Source organism: Gossypium arboreum, chromosome 7 (genome assembly GCF_025698485.1).
Source record: "Gossypium arboreum isolate Shixiya-1 chromosome 7, ASM2569848v2, whole genome shotgun sequence".
NCBI classification, from domain to species: domain Eukaryota; kingdom Viridiplantae; phylum Streptophyta; class Magnoliopsida; order Malvales; family Malvaceae; genus Gossypium; species Gossypium arboreum.
The window spans coordinates 89,846,230-89,866,598 of NC_069076.1; the positions used below are offsets into that span (position 1 = coordinate 89,846,230).

The 20,369-nt window shown below is 30.2% G+C and overlaps 2 protein-coding genes across 4 annotated transcripts; both read right to left on the reverse strand.

The window, feature by feature from the left end:
- Positions 1-8,765: 8,765 nt before the first annotated feature.
- Positions 8,766-10,686, reverse strand: LOC108482085 (uncharacterized). Its single transcript, XM_017785194.2, has 4 exons — positions 10,489-10,686; positions 10,272-10,385; positions 9,285-9,389; positions 8,766-9,189 (listed from the first exon to the last, which is right to left on the reverse strand). The coding sequence occupies exons 1-4, from the start codon at positions 10,583-10,585 to the stop codon at positions 8,939-8,941; spliced, it is 567 nt and encodes a 188-aa protein (XP_017640683.1). The 5' UTR covers positions 10,586-10,686; the 3' UTR covers positions 8,766-8,938.
- A 1,476-nt stretch (positions 10,687-12,162) lies between these two features.
- LOC108471546 (ethylene-responsive transcription factor-like protein At4g13040) lies at positions 12,163-16,291 on the reverse strand. Of its 3 annotated transcripts, none has more exons than XM_017773148.2 (7): positions 15,852-16,291; positions 14,930-15,046; positions 14,640-14,770; positions 13,967-14,045; positions 12,980-13,160; positions 12,673-12,794; positions 12,163-12,570 (listed from the first exon to the last, which is right to left on the reverse strand). In XM_017773148.2, the coding sequence occupies exons 2-7, from the start codon at positions 14,970-14,972 to the stop codon at positions 12,434-12,436; spliced, it is 693 nt and encodes a 230-aa protein (XP_017628637.1). In that variant the 5' UTR covers positions 14,973-15,046; positions 15,852-16,291; the 3' UTR covers positions 12,163-12,433. The 3 variants fall into 3 exon arrangements, with proteins under 3 accessions (XP_017628637.1, XP_017628643.1, XP_017628648.1); XM_017773154.2 differs by having other exon boundaries at positions 15,404-16,291; XM_017773159.2 differs by lacking the exons at positions 14,930-15,046; positions 15,852-16,291 and having other exon boundaries at positions 13,967-14,058; positions 14,640-14,779.
- Positions 16,292-20,369: the final 4,078 nt, after the last annotated feature.

A 20,369-nucleotide genomic window follows, 5' to 3' on the forward strand; every position in this document is an offset into this window, starting at 1 on the left:
CATTAAATATTGGGAAAAGATTATTGTTTGGTGTTGGAATCATAAACTAGTTTTTCTTTTACTTTTTTAGCTTCTCTTTTTTTCCTATCAGAATTTTTTTCCGTTAATGTGTATAGCAGTAGCACAAATTTTTTAAAAACTTTTTAGTTTTTTATTGATCTATCAGATTTTTAAAAAATTTATTGGTGTCACAAAGTGTCAAGTAACACCTAAAATTATTATAATAAATACCTCATTTTATAATTAATTTTGTTTCTATATATTTTGTAATTAATATTATTTTTATAAAAAGTGCCTTAAATTTTAAATAATTATTGAAGCGTAAATTGTTATTAGAATTTGATGGAAAAAGAAAAGAAAAGGGAAATATCTAAATTTTATCACAAAAAATTAATCATGTCATGTGCGTTTCGATTAGAAGTAGGCAAGCCCTTGCCCACTGATTTGATAGAATGGTTAAAGACTTAGGAAAATTGTCGGCAAAAATATGGTAATGTAAATAAGAAAATGTATAAATATTTGGTGGCACTTTATTGGTTAGTGATAAGTTGCACAATTATTGGCATTGTTTAACATAAATCAAACAATATCGGAAGAAAAAAAAAGAGTAACGTTTAAGATGGGATTTTTTAATCCATAAATAATTAATTATTGGAATTAAATGTCAGACTGCCATATTGGATTTTTGAGAAAAGTAAAATAAAATTTTGGAAAATGTGTGGCAATCTTTAACTAGATAACAAGTAAGTGTAAAATAAAAGTATTTAATATATATTGAATATAAAAATAAAAGTCAAACCTTTCACACTTTTTATTATTATTTTGGAGTAATTTCAATTTAAAAGTTTATGATTAAGTGTTTCTCTACTTATATATTTATATTATCATTCTTAATTGGTTTTCAACTTGTTTAATTTTTAAATTCATTCAATTTTGTCCTTGACTACAACTTTTGGAATTCAATATCTTATAGTGAAATATATCAAAGCTTTGAACCACCTGAGGTTTAATTTTAAACTTTTATCAGTTCAAGAGTATTTATCAACTATGCAACATTCCTTTAACTATTAATGTAATTGAATGATTATGACACTGAACCAAATGAATTGGATCTATATCCAAATATACTAATATTGTAGTGTAGTAACTTGAAGAGTATTGACCAATCGTATATTAATCTAATTACAAATGTAATTCAATGAGTTATGACATTCATTATATAGCTATTGATCTAATTGAACTAATCTATGTATGAAGGTAATGACATTTTAGTGCATATGTATTTTTAAAAGTACTGATCAATTGTATTTTAAAATCAAATTTTTGAATAGATGGGATACAAATAACATTTCCTTTATCTATGTAAATTATAAATTTTTTAACTATTTCATGTTACAATATTACTTTTAAATATTTTTATTAATTGACAAATTTATATTTAATTTTAAAATTATTTATACTTTTTAAAATTTAAAATTTAGTCTATGTACTTTTAAATTTAAGAATTTAGTCTATCTATGTTTTTATTTCAAAATTCAGGTCCAATTGTTAACATTTTTAAATTTTTTTATTAAATTCTAGTTAATTAGAATGCCATTTTTTAATTTTATGGATATCAAGTGAGTTTTTTATTTATTTATTTATTTATTTCAAACTGTCACCCCAATAAATTTAACACTCGATTGCCAAATTTGAGCTACGACATGCCACATCCGTTTCCGGAGCAACTATGATTCAATTTACCCTTTTATATACGCCAAATCTCAATATGATTTTTCATCATTTTCGAGTTTTATACGAGCTTACGAAAGCTCTTTTGCTACTCGATGTCAAATTAGGACCAAATTGTAAAATTTATAAAATATCGAGTTGACATCGTGACTTCGGAGGTTCCCCATCATGACGCAACTCATTGATTTTACCTCACACGACATTAAGGGACCAATGTCATGGTGTGACCACCTAATTTCAAATTGTACCAAATTGGAACACCTAAACAACCAAACCAATATAATCATTTCAACAAATTTACCAATTTCATGTGCTCATTTCTAACTTAAATATCACATAAACATATACATTACACAATTAACCATTTCTACTTTAAACCAATTCATTTCATCCAACCTATTTGACATTTGCATTCCAAGTCCATATTAACTTCAACATTTTAAGCCACAAGATACACCATACCAATTGAACATGTCAAATTAGCCATTACTAACTTTGAATTTCAACATAGTCATATGTTATACAAAACTGACTCAAAACTTAGGTATATGCCATATATTAAACAAAAAGGGACTATACTAACATTGTTAAGTTAATGATCACATATTGGATGCTGAAATCACCTCCTGGAACTTCGAGTTCCATCTATACTTATACATGGAATAAATAAACTGTACGTTGAGCGATAACGCTCAGTGGTACTTTTATGATTCAAGTCAATATAACACAAGTAATAAATAAATGCATATAACCAATTAAAGTTCAATGTTTAGCCATATCACCTATACATACATTCAAGAAGGCTTTCGATATCAAATGAGTTATGCATATAACCATTCTGTACATTAATTCGTTTGATATTAACATTTAAACTTAACCTATCAAGCCATTCATTATTACAAATAAATTTACCAAATCATTCCATTTTTCAAGTGTCGATCCTTATATATTTTAAACATTAAAAATTATTTATGTATCAAACATATGTACCTTTGACATTAAGCTATTCAATTTTCATGTTCAATCAATACTAAACGTAATGACCCAAAATTCATGGGCATCGAAAATGTACATTATCGGGCCTTTGTCTTAGCGAAATGGGTTCGTAAATAATTACTAGAAATATCTATGAGTCCAGTGATGTGTTTAATTAGGCTTTGATTAGGTGAATTTAGTCTAATTAAGAGTAATTAGTAAAAATGATTAAATTGAATAAGGGGTAAAAATTAAATTATAGATTAATAAAAAATAAAAAGGCCAAATAAGCAATTAAGCCTATTTAAGAATTTGAGGCCCCAATTACTTCATGATTTAATTATATAAATATCTTAATAAATTATAATGAATATTATTATTTTATTAGATAATGTAATTTATATTAATTAAAATTATGATATTATATTATAAATTAAATCAAATAGTGACAAATGTATGGTGACGATAAAATACATATGTAATGCTTGTATTTATACACTTGTAAAATATTTATATATTTTCTTAAATAATAAGTAAAAGATATTTATGAATTAAATATTATTATATTATTATAATGTATTATTATTATTATTTTATTAATTTTATTAACTAATACATAAAAGAAATAAATAAAAGAATAAAAGAAACAAAGAAGAAAAGAAATAGAGACTAATTGAAAGAAGGGAAGGAAAAAGAAAGAAAGAAAAATAGAAGAAAAAACTAGGGTTTGAGGCTTTAAGCTTTAATTTGGTAAGTCAAATAATCACTTTTCTTTTAATTTTGATGTTTTAGAAGTTTTAAAACAAAGTTTTGTTGAATTTATGTTAAGATTTTGAAAGTTCTTAGGTTTTTGAACATAATTCATGTTGAACAAATTGATGAATTAGGGGTTTAATTGATAGAATTTCTAATTAGAATTGATAAAAGGATTAAATTGTAAAGAAAGCTATAAGTTTTGTGTTAGAGGGGCTAAATTGAAAGAAATTTGAAATTAGGGTAGATAGTTAAGTTGAATTTGGAAGAAAATTGAGTAGAAATAAGGTATGAATTGAGATAGAAAAGTAAGTGAATTTAGCTAGGATCAAATTGAAATTAAGGTAGAAGTTGAATAGAAATTCAATTATTTAATATAAATTAGTGTTGTATTAATAGTATAAATTATTTTAATTTATGTAGCTAGCAAAGAACCAGAAGCATCGACACAGAAGGGAAAAGAGAAGATTACCAAAGAGTCAACTCAAGAAAAATCACGGTTTGTATTACTATAATTTAAACTATTATTTATTAAATGTTATATTTAAATTTATGTGTATGGTAAGGAAAATTTTAAGGTAAGTATCAATATTGAAATGAATGAATTTGAGATGAAGTATGATTATGTATAGATATTTGATAGTATATTGATTGGAAAGTGGAAAATTGTATTGAGTTGAATTGTGATTAAATTGAGAATGATTTGAATGGAAAATATGAGAAAGTGATTGAATTGAAATATGAAAATTGAATACCCTATTAACTAGTCGGGCTGAGTCGGATATAATTGGCATGCTATAGGATTGAAAGAATTTGGGGATTTTTCAGCTTGGCCGAAGAGACACTGAAGTCGCTATATTTCTTTGGACTATCCGAAGAGGCACTTAGTGCTGTTCTGGTGTGTTTAGGTGGATTATTTTGGTGTGTTTGGGTGGATTATTTTGGTGTGTTTGGTTGGATTTTTGCTGCATTTGGTTGGAATCTGTGTATCTGCCAAGGTTCGAGTCTTGTTAATAGGTGTAAACAAATGAAATGATAAAACGAATGAAATTAATCAATTGATTTATTGAAGAAATGAGAAAGTTGAAATTGTGAATTGAATGGAGATTGAAAATGAAAGACATGAACCAAAGGTTCATGAGATGATTGAATTCAGTTTGATGATATGTGATATCAACTTGATTAATTGTTATTGTTGAAAATTAGAAAGTTAAAGTATGAATTAATATATATATATATATTAATAAATTATTATATGTTGATATTTATATGTTTATACATTATTATTTGTTATTATAGTTTGAATTATGGTAATACCACTGAGTATAGGCATACTCAGCGTACGGTTGTTTCCATGCGCAGGTCAGTAGAAGTCAAAGGTCCCAGTTCAGCATCCAGATCAATCCCGACTTTAGAGACAATTTGGTGATGTAATCCCTCTTTTGGTAAAAGTGGCATGTACTTAGGTATTGTATAAATTATGTACTTAAGTCTTGAAACTTTGGTTGTAAAATAATGTTTAATATGGGTTATAAGCATGAAATGAATTAGTATAGCATATTTGGTAAAATGTGGCATGAAACTAAAATGGGAAATGAATGAAATTATTAGTTCAATTAAAAAGTTATTTATGAGTGATCAAGTAGATAAATTGTTAAATTAATATTGTAGGCATAATTAGGTATGTTTGAATGTGGAAATGTATAGTTTGTTATATTGGTTGCAAATTGGTTGAGGTTTGAAAATTTCAGGGAAGGTTAGATGTTTATAAAGGGGTTATATTGAGTTCAAAAAAAATTTTACGAAAAAATTTCGGGGTACTTGAACTAGTCCCGTTCCATTTTTAATACGTGTTTTGGACCTTGAGGGTCCATTATAGGGACTTAATAATTAAATTATACTATGTATGTTATTGATTTGTGAATTATTAGTAAATTGCTCGATATGTCCGGTAATGCTCCGTAATCCTGTTCCGGCGACGATTTAGGGTTAGGGGGTGTTACACTAAATCACACTACATTATTTCACTTATATATCTTTATCAAGTCACTAAACAACGACATTTCAATTTGAATCACTAATCATAATAACATATCATATTAGTTCGTTTCAATGTCACATTTCATTATCATTCTATATGAGTATACATATTCCACACAATTCACTTCAATGTCCTGACAACTTATTTTATCAATCTATTTCATTACATTTTCAAGTTTCACATGCCAATTATAATGTTTCGCCCGATGGAACCCTAGTAAAATGGACTCGGATACACGGGTAAACTACACCACACTAGGTTGCTTGTCCAAGCTAAAATTACACAAGGTTGTCAGTCCAGGCTAAAAGTATACAAGGTTGCTCGTCCGAGCTAAAATTTCACTAGGTTAGGTTACTAGTACAGGCCAAACCTATACTAGGTTCTCCGTAGGGACATATATCCCGTACAAGTGCGCAAATAACCCTATTAGCATGTCAATCGTATCCTAACCCTTTCTAAATTCACATGGGCATTGATTTACATATAGGCATTACCAATTCCTATTATTATCCATATTTTCATATCATACCTTATACATTATCACATGTTTCATTTACATACCCTGTAATCATTCAAACTTTCATATTTATACTTGTACTATTTCACATTTACATATCATACCTTGTATTTGGTCAAATTTGTATTTTCATACCCTGGACACTGTACTTGTCACAAAGCAACCAATTATTTCATTTCATTTCATTTCAATTCATATATGTATCACACATAATTTCACATTCAATTTCAAAATTTCATTCCAATTCATCATCAACACACAATTAGCTCATACTAGATAAAATGTTAAATCAATTTTCATATTACACTTCATGTTCCCAATAAATCATAACACTTTTATTTTATTCAATTCAGTCTACCATCTCGATAATCAATATCAATCATAGCAAACCAATTCATACAATCACTATTCATTCACCTCAATAATCAATCATGGAGTATGACATGAATATACAAAGAAATAAACTGATCTTGAATCATAAAAGCACAAACTGATATCGTACGTCACTCATCAACAATTCTCGCTTTTCCTTGCCCTCTCGACAGCCCGATGTCTTTTTTCTCTACAATCGATAATTCAATAAATAAAGCAATATCAATTTCATTCAATTTACATCCAAATACAAAGCCACACATCTTTTGCATTTTATTCAATTTTGTCCCTGAACTCGGGATAAGCATCTCTTTCAATTCCTAACTTCGAATTAAAATTTGATTTCATATTGTCACACCCAATTTCCCTTGAAACCCAAAAAATTGAAACCTTCAGGGGTTAAATTAAAAGAGACCGTAAACTAGTGGTCTCTATTGGAAAATTTGAGAAAGTTAGCAATTGGAATTGGACAGGGTTGAGAACCAAGTTTGGTTCGGTTGGGTTAGAGCTAGCTTGTTTCTTTGTGGGAGACATAATGATTTTAAATGGGTGGCTCCTAAACAATTGAAGACCGAGAGAAAGAAGCTATAAATAGCCGAGATGTGACTTCCAGGAGAGGATTCATCTCAATTATCTTTCATTTTCTTGTCTTTATTCATCTTCTTCATTGCTCCGAAGACGGGCTGATTACAGAAAGCTTTACATGGAGCGGTGATCATGAATTTTGGGTCGAAAAAATAAAGGATCTAGTGAGCTAGTAAGATTCTAAATCCTTTAGAATTCATAAGATTTAGGAACCAAAGTTAAGGACTTCCATAACCCCTTTTAAGTATTATACATGTTTCTGGAAAACTAGGTTTTTAAACCAGGGTTACTAAGCTTAAACCATGAATTGGTTGTCTTGCTTAGCCGCCAGAAGAAATAAAGCTCCAGCGTCCGGAAAGCTAAGCGGACAAGGAGAAGAAGTATCAGGTGAGTTTTTGCACTCAACCCTTAAAAAGCTAATGATGTTGTATGGTTGCATAGGTTTATGAGTATTCGCCATTCAAGTTCAATGCGCATGAATTAGCTATGATTCCATGGTATTTCATCCATGAAATGCATTTAGGGGAAACATTGTTGGGTTTAGGCGAAGTTAGGAAAGAAAAATGGGAAAACAGTGATTCTATTATTGCTATAGGGAAACAAATAGTATACCTCGACAAAACTTAAATTATTGCTATAGGGAATGTTTCGGTATAACATTTTAGCAACGAACAAAAGTCGTTGGTATATGCCTTTTAGACTATACCGACGATGATTCCGTTAATAAAAATTGTTTTGTTATTTACTATTCCAACAAGCAATTCCTTATGGGTGATAAGGTCACATAATTACTATATATAGTGATAGGTTTAGTAATGATTTCCACCCGTAAAAATATTTTTGTTATTTTTATATTTTAATTGGTATTTACTATTGGTATAAATATAAAATTTGTCACTTATGCCAATAGCATTAAATTAATTTTAAAACATTTTTAATAAATAAATATAACTTATTACAATAGTAATTATTTAAAAATATTCTAAATAAAAAAGGTAAATTACACTGGAGGTCACTATAAAATAGTTTTGTTCCTATTTTGGTCATTCTATTTTTTTGTCAATTTCGTCACCATCATTAGAAAAATTGACCAAAATGGTCACTCAACTGTTAAACCTTTAATGAATTGCTGACTAAACCGACAAAAAAAAGGAAAAATTATTCTTTTAGTCCTTCTAAAAATTACAAAAATTTTAAATTAATCCCTTAAATCTCCATAAAAACCCATATTAAATAACATAAAAAAAATGCTAGATTTAGCCTCCGATATGCTTCCGCCGCCGTCTTGCCCCACTATCTCATTCGTTTCCTCCTCCGATCTGGACATTGAAGTAAATTTCTTAATTACCCATCTATTCCCATTTATTTATTTTCAAACTAAATAGTTGCACCTGTTTTTCAAATGCACCATAATCATCCATGTTTTCCCATTTATTTATTTTCCAACCAAAGTCAATAGCAACATCAATAGTGGAGGAAGGTATTGAATCAATGATGTCGTTTTAAATTACTAATTAACATGTGTCTCCTAATTCTCTTTAGTAGATTCTTCTCAACACAAACAAGAACGATACATTAAATCTGATGCGAGCATCAAGGCCCAATTTCAAGTAAATGGACGTGATGGATTTAGCTTTCCTCGAGGCCCAATTCTTGGATCTAAGTCCAGACAGATTAGAGCCCTCAGAGGAAGCATTACAAACCCATAATAAGAAAGACCTAGAGGTGCTCAAGAATCAAGAGAACTGTTAGAAATGTTTAGATATATCAAATATTGTAGAATTTGAGGAATCATTGAAAGACGTTCGGAATCTGAAATTATGGCTAATGTTAACAAAGAATGTTATTACAATATTCTGAAAGCAAGCTGCCGAGCAGCTGAACTAGCACCATCAGAAAAACATTATTGCCAATAATCATATGTAAGAGACTACAGACAAAAATACACGAATCATAGCCCGCTTTCACGATTCTTCTTTGTTTAGAGCTTTTCTTTGTTCATACAGTTTTTCTTCTCGAGCTCGTTTTGCAGCAAGTGCTTCTTCATCGAGCACTTGTATAGGAGACCATTCGGGCAATTTCAACGAACTGCTCTTGTCAAACATAGATTCACTGAAGGCGTGTAATTTAGGTCTTAACTTAAGTGCAGCAAAATCGACTGCTGTCCCAACAACAGCAAAGATGAGTGAATAGCGATAAGCACCGAATTGACCACCTAAAATGCCACAAAAAAAACCCTTTTAAAAATAGCACTGGCACAGAATCACACAAGCACATGGAGAGACAGCGAGAGGGACTGATGAAATTTACCTTGAAGACGACCCAGAATAGCACCGGTACCAAATCCAGCTATTGCAGAATTCAGTAGATCATCAGGTCCGGTTTTACGAGTAGCTGTTACAAACTCACGTGCTCCTGCACGAATTAAGGAGAAGAAAAAGGTTCAAGGAAGCAACATCCTGATTTACTGTTAATAACATTCGAGGCCTGTTGCAAGTTTAATGCATTTCCCAATGTGGAATACACGACATCATCAACCTAGGTTGATCTACTAATACTAAACCTATAATTTTCGTATAAGCCAAAGTCATATCAACCTCAAAGTAACATATTTTTATCCAATAATACAACTACAAATCAAAAACCGAAAAACAAGAGAGTAGTTTTCCTTCTGTATCTCTGCTATAGGCTAAATCTTGAATGGAGGAGTCTGCATTAAACACTATGATGCTAACTCACACATGACCACGAGTATGGTACCATATTATGTTATGAGAAAGAGAATGCTTTCCTGATTCTTATGACTGACAAGACGAAAAACGAATAAACTCCCTAATAAAACTAATACGACATTCTACCCTCGTTCATTTCCTTCCGACCTCACCAATCCATGGTGTCAAACAACCAAATAGTTATCCAAGTCAAGAAAGCTAATCCCACAAGTTACTTAAAATTTTCCACTAACATCATTCCAGTTAACGACTATGTCATGGAAATATATTCCGCGCAAAGCAAATTCAGTACAAGCAAGTCGTTTTACTTCGAAAGATCAAAGCAAAACTTTATCATGACCTGCATTTATATACGAGTACAAACGAAGGCAGCTAAAGAAAATAATGATCTACCATCACAACCAATGGCATAAAATTAGTAGCAGGAATTCATTTAAGTCCCTTTTCGATTGCTCTTAAAATTACATACAATTCAACATTTTCTTAACTAATTTACAATTGGGGGGTGGGGAAAGAATTTGGGTTTAACAAATACTGAAACTAATAGTAAATAAAGAAAGAATACCACAATAGCAGCCGGTGACAATAGCGAAATTAGTGGCGTAAGTAGCTGAAATATTAGCGAGGCCGTACACTTTCCGATGCTTTGACACCAACCCAACGCCTCCACCGGCAACCCCTGTTTAAAAACAAAGAGAACCACGCCTGACATTCATGAATCCTGGTGTTTCAATGAACAAACAGTACTAAAAGTGTGAGAGAGAGGGCAAAAGACAAAAGACCTGCAAGGATCGTCGGGATCAATATCCGACGCCGCCAGTCCACGGAGGTTGATGATGATGGTGATGGGGAGTCTCCTTGTTGGTTTGGGGATCCCATAGTTTCAGTTCGGAAACCTTTTTCTGGGTTCAACGAACTAGAGACACACTGTGGACAGGGAATTAGGCAAGAGAGTTATGTTGGGTCGGGTCCCGACATGTTGTTATAGTTGCAAGGAAAGGCCCAAAGGCCAAAACCCAGAGTTTTTGTTAAGTTTTTTTTGGGCGAAAGTAGCTGTTAAGTCCCTCTGTTATAGAGACTAGGTCAAATTAGTTCCTCCACTATTAAATAGATCAATTTAGTATTTGTTCTATTAAAAGGAAGGGCAAACTATACCATTAGTCACTAAACTATGAGTAAGTTTTCGTTTCGGTCTCTTGACTAAAAAAGTTACAATTTGGTCATTGAACTATTCAAAAGTTTTCATTTAAGTCATTGAATTATTCAAAAGTTTTTATTTAAGTCATTGGTTTGTTAACTCTTTTTTTTTTAAAGTTTCGCCAACAAGTTCCAAGTGAGGATTTGACGATTAGTACAGTGGAATAGCACATACCAACAAGTAGAAGAACATACTTTAGATCCAAGTTGATCTGACTATCAATGTCGGAGATCGAAGAAAAAAGCTGTTTGGATTTTGGTTCGTAGATTTGTAACGTCAAAAGTTGTTTCATGAAAAAAAAACTAAACTATAGAAGGGATGGGGATAGAGAGCTTTTGATTGGTGTAGGCAATGCAAACAAAGAAAGCTATATAACATCGGTTTTAATAGCTTAGTGATTTAAATGAAAACTTTTGAATAGTTCAATGACCAAGTTGTAACTTTTTGAGTTAAGTGACCAAAATAAAAATTTATTCATAGTTTAATGACTAATGGTGTAATTTACCCTATTAAATTTTATCAATACAATATTAGTGAAGGGTAAAGATGGAAAAAGATTTTACTCATATCATATTAAGCATTTGACAAGCATTTATCACTATTCCAAATGGTTAGGTTTTCATTTGTGTTTAATAGACCGATGATCTGCATATGGCATAAAATTTGACATATTTGAATATTGATTTTATCTAGAGGTACCAATTGGTGAAATTATTCCAAGATATATAAAAAAAAAACATTTTAAAAAATTGAAATCCTGGATGAAACTTGCAAAATTCAATTGAATTGGTTTTTTTTTAATCAAAGATGTTATAATCTAATTTATGATTTGAACCTTGGTAGTATTTAAGTAAAAAAATTCAATAATAATAACTTCAAAATTCAAACTTAATTCAGATGTCGATAACATTTTACATAATTTTAGGCATAAAAATTATTTTGTTATAGCTTAATTGAATATTAAGTTTATTTACTTAGTCTGGATAGTTATGTTTTGGTTAACTTTGTTTATTTGATTTGGGAATTTTGGATTTGATTTATAAGATTTTGGGATTGATTTAGAGGTTCGTGTATAAAAGTTTTTGTAAATATATCTGGAGTTCATGTAAAGATGAAATCATAAATATAATTAGATAAAAGAACAGACTGTTTAAGCCCATTAGAAATTTGAGGCATGTTGGAGCATTCAAGCATCTTTTGCAGTAAAAAGGGACCGCAAAAAATGGCATCAAAAAAAGTTTCAATGTCTAGGTTCTGCTTTTGGGGGTTTAAAAAACTAAAATTAAAGCAAATCTTAGCATTTGCATGGCTTTCATCAATCTTAACATAATATTTTTTACCACTTATTACAAGGGCTAAAGCACTATAGATAATGAGATCTATCTATCTATCTATCTATATATATATTGATTGGCTCTAATAGAAGCCTTTAATGCACTAAAAAATGGAGACCTTTCAACTAGGATTCAATTAAATTACCTTAAAAACTCAGATTATTCAGCCTCACAAACCATTCATCTTTTTTTTCTTCATGAAGCTGAAGTATCTGGCCCTACCTCTTCTGAAGCCGAGGAGCTATCGGCTCCTCGTTTGCTGTCCAGGTCGCTGTTCTCTATTACAGGTTCGGATCTCTTCTGGGGTTCGACCCCGAGTCTTTGCTTGTATTCTGTAATATCATATTCAATTATAAAATAAACACGTTTAAGTGTTTGATTAGATCATAAAAAGTCAAGATAATAAGGTTTAAAACCGTGAAGAAAGGGTTTACTTTTGTTGGTAATCGAACGACGAGTGTATGCCAAGAACTCATCCCACTTGAATCTACTAAGCTCTTGCTTTTCCTCCTCAGGAAGCTCAAAGTTTGGTTCCCTTCCGCACATGAATGCAGCCCTACAGATAAAAATATCAACCAATGAGTCCCGAATCCTTTACAAGAGGCTAGGAAACATATATACCTTTATAGATTTTTCATAGGTACCATCCCGTATGTATTTATCATAGACTTACATGAACATTTTCGAAGAAATTCATTAACAATCATTACGAACAACATAAAAAGCCTAGCTTATTATCACCTATCATATAAACGAGCAGCTTCTTCTTGCGAACCAACAGTCCCTAAGTGAATCTGCTTCTTGTCAACTTTTATTGCAGCCTGCCATTTCAAATTTTTGAAGTATACACCCCTCATGAGACACGGTTCTTGGTTTTGAACATGCTTCCTCCTATGCCTTTTCCTCCGCTTAATCGTTTGTCCTATAAACAATAAAATCATACATTGGCATCAGTCAAAATGTAGAAGCTAAAATGGCTTGAAGCATCAAGTCTTGATGCTGATGAGTACTGAAATGCTTTATCTAGAAGCAACATGGTGTGAACCGGGACAGTGACACATTGTTTTCCTCTTCATTCTAACCTACAAATATGGGTGAACTACTATTATCTTCCTCGAATTGCTTATGTATTTACGTCAACCACGCCAACAGGATTCTAATAGTTAAAACAGTCCGGGTTTTGTGCCTTTAAGTATCTGAAGATAAAACCATTTCCATAACATCATTTCGCAAAATTATTCTCGGTCAGTAATTTACCTTACTGCCGTGCTTGAACTAATGGGTCCAAAACTATGAATTTTTTATGAATGAATTGTGCAATAACTTTGTACTGCTATACAAGAGAGTAAAGGGCACGAAGGAAAAAGCTTTCAGAGAGTTTTAGCATAACCTGGGGGAACAAAAACTACAAACTATTGCAATAACGGATGCACTACCAAAGAGGAAGTAAACGACCACAGCATAAAACCAACATAAATGGCCTAAGGTCCTTCATGCCTAAGTTCCTTCTAGTATACAATATCTCTATTTCATGAAAATGACCAAATTTATTTATTTTGTACATGCATCAAAAGGCAGGGTACCTGAAAGAAAGGCGCTATATTTTGGTTCATTTTCTATCTTACTAAGGATAACATAGAAAGAAAAAAGGCCGTAAACAATGTAAAAGTTTTCCAGCCTGATTGATTTAAAAATTACGCAAAACCGGAAGTTTCTTAAGAGACAAACCTGAAAAAGGTTGATAATGAGGCTCTTTTGATGAACCAGAAACATTTGGTGATCCAGAGTCAACCTTAACAATGCTTTTCTGGTAATCAGCACTGAATAGTTATAATACAGAACTGTTTAGTAATAGAAATGGAAATTGAATAGTACGTGCCATTCAATATTTTACCTATCATGATACTGATACAAAGTACATTTCCAGTATGCTATATACGGAGGCACTTAAAATACAATTTTAATCAACAACCGAGGGTTCCCCAGGATGCGATGGAATGACCAAGCATTCCTCATCGTTCCTCCAAATCGGCAGAGGAGCTGAGGAATCTCATGATCACAGACATAGCATACATAGAATAAGGATACAATCATTACCATTGGCATTAGAGATGAAGACATAAACCTTTGTATTCGATGGTTCTCATCGAGATCAGATAAAGGGGGTCCAAAAAAGTACATGTACCAACCATGAACACTAAAATATGTTCATAAATATGTCAAAGTGTACAATAAGAGGACATAAGTGAGGCAAAAGCATCCCTAACCAAGGGAAGAACGATAAAAGAATCTCTGCAAGTGATAAGTTCATATGAAATGGTAAAAGAAATAGTAAACAACAAACTCGCATAAATGCAATCAAGAGGTCAAAGTAAACGGTGAAACTGTGATGCATTCTTACCCCATGAATATGGTTGACGGAATCTGAGGGCATGGGATGCACACTGATTGATTTTGCATTCTGACTCGAACTTTCCGGTGGATTTCCGTTACAAAAGAATCTAGAAAGTGGACTGAGAAACGAACTCTTCCCTACAAAAGGTCACTAAACTTGTTTGATTAAAAGTATTTGTAATTCGCTCAAACAAACCGACCCTAAATACACAATACATAGTGAAAGTTCATATTCATTGCTATCAATAGAAGCATATTGATTATGCAATATAAAGCACATCTCAATTAAAAGTTTACCAGAGCAGAGTCCAAGAAGCTTCCGTCTCCGTAAGCTCACCATGTTCGCAACCGGTTTTAATCAATGAACAACGGTTTAATCGGTCGTCCTTTGCATTAATCCTTATACATGTGCTCCTAAGATTACCAAAAATGAGCTAGTTAGAACTTAGAGTTGGATTAAAGAATAACACAATAGGAAAACAACATAAAGAAACAAATATCACCAATCATAGTTATATACAGCTAAAGGAGAAAAAGGGTCAAAATAAACAAGGAAGACCATAAGAAATATGAATCAATGCAAGTAATTTAGACAAAGAACTTCAAGGAAAACTGGAATTGCCAGTGCAATTCCCAGATATTAATCAACTATTTTCTCATCATCAGCTACATTTGATTTCATTAATGCTTTACATAAACAAACAACAAAGTTGATTTTCTGGTAAAAGAGAAACTACTCATAAATGAAATCAAAGAACGATATGAACAAACCAATGCAAATGTTTCTCAGTGTACTCAGTGAGTCAGTTCTCAAAGTTCACCAGGCTCCGGATAAGGGAGCAAGGTGACTATGCAGTAATTTCTTTTAATGTATAAAATAAAAGATAAGATAAATTAATCAAAAGCCAAAACATCCATCATTTGAAAGTCTAATAAGTCCGCCTAAGAAAAAAAAATCCCAATTTTCTCTCTGTGGAAAATAAGTCAACCCCACCAACCTACCACCTTCCATGGAAGCAGAGACAGTAAAAAAACACACACACACACAAAAAAACAAATAAATAAAAAGAAAAGGAAAACCCAGAAAGCCAAAAGGCCTAAACCCATCAAAGCAGAAAAATGAAGATGATTCCATGCCCAGGAACTTCAAAAACCATCGCCCATTACAAAGAAGAAGATAAAATCATAAATAGCCATTTTTTTTTCAGCTGTTTGGTACCTGAGAAAGAGAAAGAAAAAAAGGTAGTAGCTGACACAAAGACACCGAGAAACCGATGAGAGCAAAGGGATAGAAAGACAGGTTCTTTTTTTAAGGTTAAAGCGAAAAAAAAAAATCAGGTAAAAATAGAAAGAAAAAGAAAGGGGGTTAAATAAAATATTCAGTGTTTTGTTTCTAAAGGGAAAGATGATGAAGGAAGAAAAGAATGAAGGAGAGTGTTTTAACAAGTTGGTGGTGGTGGTGATGGTGGCGGCGGCGGCGGCGGCGGTGGCTCATGCATCTATTTATCTTTTTACCACCTTTTGTTAAAATTATTTGAGCCCTTTTTCTTTTATCAAAGGGTGGCGGAGGATAGCTGCCGGTATATGGAAAAGTCAAAGCAAAGCAATGACCAATGATCAAAGGTTGAGTATTTTTTTTTCTAGTTAAATTTTATTGCTAGTCCCTATACTATGTATAATTTATGTATGGGTAAACTATCCGTAAAATTTTTTTTAGTCACTCAATTATGAAAAGTTACAAAATAATGACTTAATTGATTATTCAATTTTGTCTTTTTTTGGTCTCTAACCGAAGATGACGTGGAATCTTTTAAATTTTATATAATAGTAATTTTAACCCTCAACTTTTATATATTGTGTCAATTTAATCTAATTCTAAAATTCTAGCTCTCAACAATTATATGTTTTAGATTTTTTTGAGAAATATGTTTTTAGATTTTGAATTTTTAATCTTGATACAAATTATTATCGTAATAGATCCATTAATTGGCTTTTTTGTTAGTAACATGGAGAAACAACAAGTTGATATGATATTAAACATACAATAATATTCTTTTGTATAATATTTTGAAAATACCATAATTTAATAAATCTATCAATTACCTTTTAATCTTGATTCAACTTCAAAATCCAAAAGTACACTAAATAAAAATTATCAATTCAAGTAAAGAGACGAAATTCACAAATTATGCATAGTATAAAAATTAATAGTTGACTTTTTTTTTAATCATAACTAAGGATGGTAAAAAAACTCATCTTTAGCAAGTTCCGACCCGACTTGATAGGATTGGATTTTCTTAATTTGAAATTGAGTTTAGGATGAATCGAGTGGATATATTTTTAATAGTGATCATGTTAGGGTAAAATTTAGAGAAAACCTGACCATCCAATATAATTACAAAATTACCCCACATATCTATATTAATATTAGATCCCATTTTTGTTATTACTCCCACGGCTAGACTCGAAGGCCTGCTCGAAAAGTAGTAGGGTTTAGGTAAAAATATAGGCCCGAAAAACGGGCTTCGGTAAAAAATAAGGCATGTTTAGAAAAGGGGCAGGGCCTCAGGTAAGGCTTTTTTGGCTCAAACCCGACCCAACCTGAATATGCAAAAAAAAATTGTTATTTTTTTAATTGATTTGTTAATTTTTTTCACTATTTTGCTACTATCTCACTATTATGTTATTATTATTTTGTTGTTATTGTTTAGATATTGTATAATTCTTGTTTCATTTTTAATTTTGTTATTATTTTAGAGGTATTTGCTTGTTAAGTTGCATCTATCTTGTGTTATTTAAGTATGCATTTTTATTTTATTTTTAATTTGTTGAAAATATTTATTTTAATATTTTTAGTATTTTGATGTATTATATATTTTTTAAAATTATATAAAAATAATATTTAAAAGGTAATAATATAAACGAGATGAATAGGGCTTGAGTTTTAGCATTTTTATTTGAGCCAGATTTAGGTAAAATTTTAGGCCAATTATTCAAACCCAAACCTAAAAAATAAACTTAAAATTTTGATTGAGCACGACCTGGCCTATGGACACTTCTATTCCTGCTCACCAATTTTCTTAATTTCTTTCTATAATTTCTTCTTCTTTCTTAATTAACCCACGGTTTGAAAGTGGTAAATAAATGAAATTTAATAGAAAAATAATAAAATTATATTTTATGCACAACAACATTATATTAGATAAAATATGAAATTTGTCAAAACAAATTGAATTAAAAATATGAAAATTTTGCATATCGAATTAGTCGGGTCATGTACACTATTTATTTTTCAGGACAAATTATTATTTTTAAGTCAAGATTGGATGGAATTTATAGTATATCGGGTGAAATTGAGGCCAGCAAAAATCCACCCACTCACCCGCCCTGTTGCTGTCTCAATTCATAACTTCAATCTCGATCTACAATCCTCTAATGTCAAAAATCGATTTTTACGCAATTCATATAAAGGAATTTTACAAAAATATCCAAATCAAAATTTACATATATATATATATATATATATATATATATATATGTAAATGATTCAGTTTTTACACTTTCTGTCGGTGCTACTTAATATATCAGTAGCATCGTTCCTTCATAATTAGCTTAGTTATCGATTTTTTAAAAAGTGCCTTTTTTTTTTTTTTGAATGTTACCATTTTGTCAAACAGTTTTAGTATGTATTTTTTAAAATACTCATTAAAAATATGAATTTTTAATGAAAGAAAAAATATTTTTTAATGGATGCTGTTAGTTTGTCAAGCAATGTTAGGAAAATTTAAAAAATATATTTTTTTTAAATGTCGTCGATGTATCAGATAGTATCCATTTGTAAAAAGAATTAGTGTTGTCAGAATTTCAAGTGGAACCGTGGAATTTAAAAAAAAAAAAAGGTGAAATAGAAATGAAAAGGAGAGTTGAAAATAAATAGTTGAAATAGAAAAAAAAAAAAAGGGGAATCTCATGACCAATTGGTTTTTGTCTTCTTGGCTTGTTAGTGCTTTCCCTTTTATTTATTTTCATTTTTTTCTTTTTATATTTACTTTTTTTTTTAAATTCTCATCAATATTGCTCGACACATCAACGATACCTCAATTTTATTTTTTAAATTTCCCTAGTGCCACCTCATAGGCCTATCACTCATTAAAAGTAATATTTTTTTTTTATTTTTTTCCTTCCCTGAATATCTATATTTTTAACAGAAATTTTGAAAAATATATACTGGTGTCATATGATATAGTGGCAGCACCAAAAAAATTATTTAAAAACCAATTATTAACTAATGATAAGGGATGGTGCTGCCAATATGTTAGTTGAATAATTTTGACTTGAATAATTTTCGTAAATAATTAATTCTTTTAAATCAGTTATGTAAAAATTAAAATGTTCATATAATAATTAAACCTTTAATTTAATCATTTGAACTAAAATTTCATTTAATTTTTATATAAACTTTTAATAAATGTTTATATAATTTTGGAATGAACCATAATTTAATTTTATATGTATACAATTATTTTAATATAAATAATTTATGGTAGAACATAAGGTTTGAATGTGTATTACCTTATTTCATTAAAATTTATAAAAATAATGATTATATATGAATATTTAAATAATAAATTATAAATCGATTGAGTTTTAGTTTGATTGGTATGTGTATTATTGTTAGTATAGGAGGATATGAGTTTAAGTGCGTTGGAGCGCATTATCTTCTTATTTAATGATTAGAGAGGGACTATGAATAGTTCTAGACATTACGTAAAAGAAAAAAAATATGATCAAAACTTATAATGAGTACAAATTCAAATAAAAAAAGAGATAGTTATTCTAAAAAGGGAAGGATAATTACATTTTTGCATAATAGAGCGTAAGGCCTCTTCAACTATTTCACCTTCACATCTGAATATATTTGCACTCAAGTCAATGTTTAATACTCGTGTCTAATACTAAGGATATAAGAATATAACTTTCAAACATCTTAAACTCTCAATTATGCATTATTGGTGAGTGTTTAATTCTGAGTTGAAATCACAGTTATAGTAAAAAAATAATCTTTAAATACTTAAATTTTTGAGTAAATTATTTAGTCAATTATTCAACTTTTCATATATTTTCATTTTGGTAAATCAAAAATTATACTTATAATTTAATCATTGCTATTAGAAAAATGTGATTTTAATCACGCAAAAATTAAATCTCTGATGGAATTTGATTATGCACACGTCATATATTTTTTTACCCCCGCCATTTTTTCCCCACTCCAACCTCACATGCCTTTGGTAAACTAACACCTAACATTTCCTTTCGTTTCATTTGTTCTTTATTCACCTTTAACATTATTCAGCTAAGCAAATCTCTCCTTTAACAAGAATCAACTGAGTTACTTGTCCTTTTTCCAATCAATGCAGAAATTATTAAATTTTAAATTAATAATAGTAAAATTAACAATATTTTAATTTTTAAAATAATAAAATTTGATTAATTCTTTAAAAGTTATAAAAATATAAACTATAAAAATGATAAAATTGTTATGAATATCTTATTAAGTGGATGTCCATCATGATCAAAATAAAGTTTTAATGTACTTTAAATTCTAATAGTTATTAGAATTAGATCTCTTTTATTTTATACTTCTTATTCCTATAAATAGAGACTACGATGAAGCATTATAAATCACCCCTTTTGATCAATAAATTACATTATCTATTGCTTTCATATTTTCCTTGTT